This window comes from Otolemur garnettii, unplaced genomic scaffold (genome assembly GCF_000181295.1).
Source record: "Otolemur garnettii isolate 467f Iridium unplaced genomic scaffold, OtoGar3 scaffold00014, whole genome shotgun sequence".
In the NCBI taxonomy this organism is placed as follows: Eukaryota; Metazoa; Chordata; class Mammalia; order Primates; family Galagidae; genus Otolemur; species Otolemur garnettii.
The window spans coordinates 28045732-28049970 of record NW_003852409.1 but is presented as its reverse complement, the minus strand read 5'-3'; the positions used below and the strand labels follow the sequence as shown (position 1 = coordinate 28049970).

At 47.3% G+C, this 4239-nt stretch overlaps 1 protein-coding gene across 3 annotated transcripts in view; it reads right to left on the bottom strand.

Moving 5' to 3' along the window:
* RABEPK (Rab9 effector protein with kelch motifs) overlaps positions 1-3841 on the bottom strand; it is a 31770-nt gene extending 27929 nt beyond the window's left edge. For 2 of the 3 annotated variants that reach the window (XM_003785303.2, XM_023510522.1), the window contains exons 1-2: positions 3825-3841; positions 1474-1532 (exon numbers count right to left, since the gene is read on the bottom strand). In XM_003785303.2, coding sequence (XP_003785351.1) covers positions 1474-1526 — 53 coding nt within the window. In that variant the 5' untranslated portion in view covers positions 1527-1532; positions 3825-3841. Of the gene's footprint in view, positions 1-1473; positions 1533-3612; positions 3644-3824 lie in introns of those variants that run through there. The other variant, XM_023510521.1, reaches the window with a different exon arrangement.
* Positions 3842-4239: the final 398 nt, after the last annotated feature.

Here is a 4239-nt window from a genome sequence, read left to right as displayed (position 1 = left end):
TTTTTTTTTAGAGACAGAGTCTCACTTTATCACCCTTGGTAGAGTGCTGTGGCATCATAGCTCACAGCAACCTCCAACTCCTGGGCTTAGGCAATTCTCCTGCCTCAGCCTCCCAAGTAGCTGAGGACTACAGGTGCCCACCACAACGCCTGGCTATTTTTTTGTTGCAGTTTGGCCGGGGCCGGGTTTGAACCTGCCACCCTCAGTATATGGGGCTGGTGCCCTACCCACTGAGCCACAGGTGCTGCCCCAGAATATATAGTTTTTCTAGGTTTTCTTTGAGCCAGAATCTCACTCTGTCACCCTGGGTAGAATGCTATGGCATCATTATAGCTCACAGTAACCTCAAACTCTTGGGCTCCAGTGCTCCTCTTGCCTCAGTGTCTTGAGTATTTGGGACCACAGATGCCTTCTACAATGCTTGTCTACTTTTTCTATTTTTTGTAGAGATGGGAGCCTCATTCTTGCTCAGGCTGGTCTCAAACTCCTGAGCTCAAGTGATCTACGCGTCTTGATTCTCGAGAATCACAGGTGTGAGCCACCATGCCCGGCTGGGTATATAGTATGAGAAGAAGCTTCCTGAAGAAGTACCACTTGAACTGAGATCTGAAGAATGAGTAGACATTTGCTGGGCAAAGATAGAGAAGAAAGGTGGAGGGAAAGAAAGAGTAGTCCAGGCGGAGAGACTAGCATGTATATAGTTCCTGAGTAAGACAGTGCAGAGAATATTAAAGGAAGAGAAAGGGAATGTGAGTTTGAAACTTGAGTTTGAAAAAGCAGGCAGAAAGAGATTTTGCAGGGCGTAAGGAGTCTGTTTTTTACTATAGGAACAATAGGGAGGAACCAAAGGGTTTTAAACTAGGGAATGCCATGATCAGAGGTATGTTGGGTTCAAAGCAAGATGGATCCAGGGAAGCTATATTGGAGGTTCTCCTTCAAGGTCCTATGGAAACACTGCCACTTCTCTTCAGCCTTCTGTGGGTTCTGCCTCAGCACTGATCACAACTTATCACCACCACCTGCTTAGTTTGTAGCCCCCACCACATGGAGACTATTTACCCTTGTACCTTCAACACCTGCACAGCAATGGCTCCTGTCAGGCCAATGGTGGTTGTTGAGTGAAAGGTTGGTTGAACAAGCAATAAAGCCAGTTTCACCCAAATCTAATTTCCTAAAATTCTTAAAAATGAGTCATAGCTCAGGGGAAAACCCAGCATTGGAGCTGAGGATGACAGATGGTCAGTGCCTTACTCGTCCTGGTAAACGGATTTTAATAAAATCAACATCTGCTGTGTGGTAATTATTGCTTTCCTATCTTTCCTTTGAGACCTTCTCAGACAGTTTGAGTCTAATTACCAGAAACTGCAGACAGTTTCATCTCTACCCTTTTTTGTTGATGATCAAATGTTAGTAAACTACTTCTAAATGAAACAAAAACTCATGTTCTTTGTGTCTGAATCTGTCCTTACAGACCATGTTGCTTTCCTGGGCTTGTCTCCAGGCTCCAAGACTGGCAGCTGCTTCATGGTGTCCTATGCATAAGAAAGAAAGGCACTTTTTAGACATTTATAGCTGTTAGTTGCCTAAGACAGAGGACAAATAAGGTTACCCTCGCTTTAAAACCTTTTCTATTAAATGTACCAATTTCTAGGGCCCAATTAATTTGCATAAGCATCACCAGCCTTTTCATATAATCTTATAATTGGGAGGTAAATATGACTCAACATTTTTTTAAATTTGTGGTAATGTTAAAACATAACACAACTAAGTTAACACAACTCCAGACATTTTTTGGCTGAAATTTTCTTTCTTTTTTTTTTTTTGAGATGGAGCTTCATTTTGTCGCCCTTGGTAGAGTGCTGTGGCATCATAGCTCACAGCAACCTCCAACTCTTGGGCTCAAGTGATTCTCATGCTTCAGCCTCCTGCATAGCTGGGACTACAGGTGCCCACCACAACACCCAGCTATTTTTTAGAGAGGAGGTCTCGCTCTGGCTCAGGCTGGTCTTGAACCTGTGAACTTAGGCATTCCACCTGCCCTGGCCTCCCAGAGTGCTAGGATTATAAGTGTGAGCCACTGGGGCAGGCCTGGCTGAAGTTTTCTTTTCTTTCTTTCTTTTTTTTTGGGTGGGGGACAGAATCTCACTATGTCACCCTCAGTAGAGTGTCATGGCATCACAGCCCACAGTAAGTGACCTCAAACTCTTAGGCTTAAGTGATTCTCTTGCCTTAGCCTCCCGAGTAGCTGGGACTACAGGCACCTGCCACACGCCCAGCCATTTTTTGGTTGCAGTTGTCTTTGTTATTTAGCTGGCCCAGGCCGGGTTTGAACCCGTCACCTTCGCTGTATATATCTGGTGCCCTACTTACCGAGCTACGGGCACCACGCCCTGGCTGAAGTTTTCTATCTGAGATTTCCATAGGGAAAGGCATATATCAACATAAAATTTCAGAGGTGTTTACCAAAATTTTAGAAGATGTTTACCAAAAGATTAAGTATATAAGGAGGCTGAGATAGCCAGGAGTGGTGGCACATGCCTACAGTCTCAGCTACTTGGGAGGCTGAGGCAAGTGATATTGCCTGGAGGCTGAGGCAGGAGGATTGCTTGAGCCCAGGAGTTTGAGGTTGCTATGAGCTAGGCTGAGGCCATGGCACTCTAGTCCAGGTTACAGAGTGAGATACTATCTCAAAAAAAAAAAAAAAAAAAAAAAGGCTGAGAAATACTGAACTCTAGGATAAATCTTGGCCTCAATACAGGATAGAAGGCAAGGGCTTCTGGTCTTAACCTTTTTTTCCCCAGAAATTCACCTCCACAATCTCTTGCAATATTGGGCTTCCTGCTGTTCCGCTTCCCCTATTGGTCCCTTTCCCTTGTGGTAAATTTGCAGACAGGTAGTAAACCTCCATAGCTCAGTTAGTTTAAAAGCTATTTCCTCAGTGAAACTTTTTCTGGCACCTTGTTTTCTACTTCCACCATCCTCCTCCTCCCCAAGTTATTTTCCTTCCCTCTCTGACCTCTGAAGCTACCTATTAAGCCTCCATCACTGCAGGAATCACTCTAAATGTAATTATTCATTTAAGTCTTCAGATTCTAGATTAAATTCCTAGAGGGCTGAGCCTGTCGGATTCTCTCAGAGAATCTACCAAGGACCTGGTATAGAGTAGAGTGAGGGACAAAGGGTTGAAGAAGGAAAATAGGTCAATGGGACGGGTGCGGTGGCTGACGCCTGTAATCCTAGCACTCCCGGGAGCAAAGGCGGGTGGATTGCTTGAGCTCAGGAGTTCAAGACCAGCCTGAGTAAGAGCGAGACCTGGTCTGTAAAAACTAGTCGGCAAAAACAAAACAAAACAAAACAAAACAAAAACTAGTCGGCAAAAGGATCCTAGGCAAAAGGATCTCTTAAGCCCAAGAGTTTGAGGTTGCTGCTGTGAGCTATGACGCCACAGCAGTCTACCGAGGGCGACCAAAAAAAAAAAAGAAAGAAAGGATTAGCGAAGCGATGAACAGATAAACCCCATCTGAGGCTTAGGCTACCGGCCTAAATGCATAGCTCAGTACGATTGGCTCCTGCAGCTGTCCCTGCTACCCAGCCCCCAAGTCTCATCCTCACGTGGCAGCTTTAGGGGACAGGAGACCGGTCGGGAGAGACGAAGCGTGTTCCTTTTGGTCAATGTGCCGGGCCAGAGACCGAGGAAGTCCTCCCCAACTCTTTCTACCATTCCAAGCCCACTCTTAAAGGATGCGACCTGCTCTGCCTTGGTCGCGATAGACCCCAGTCTTAAGACAACCTCCCCTCCCCCGCCAAACTCGGAACCACGTTACCTGCGGCTCAAGTGAGTCCTGGGCCGTGGCTCCGCCCCTATAGGGGCGGGGCTTGAGGCCTTGCCCCTCCCCGCGGATTCCGGAAGAGCGACCGAACCAACCACTGCAGTCCTTCCTGAGGCCCGCCCCGCCCCGCCCCGCGGACCCCTGCGCTGCGTTGGCAGTGGTGTGGAGGGGTCTGTGTAGAAACTCGGTGTCGGCTAGGACCGTTTCTCCCGGGCCCCCCAGGGCTCACATCCCCTGCGGAGTAAATATGCTAGGGCTCCTTGGAAACGATTTACAAGCGAAATGCTGAGGATTGGGTGTCCGGTAGGGATAACCCAAATTCCTTCGGCAGTTGTATTTTCAGTTACAGCGGTGGTGAGCGGAGCGTGAGCTTTCTTACGCGTGCAGTCTGCCTGCGCAGTCTTTAGGT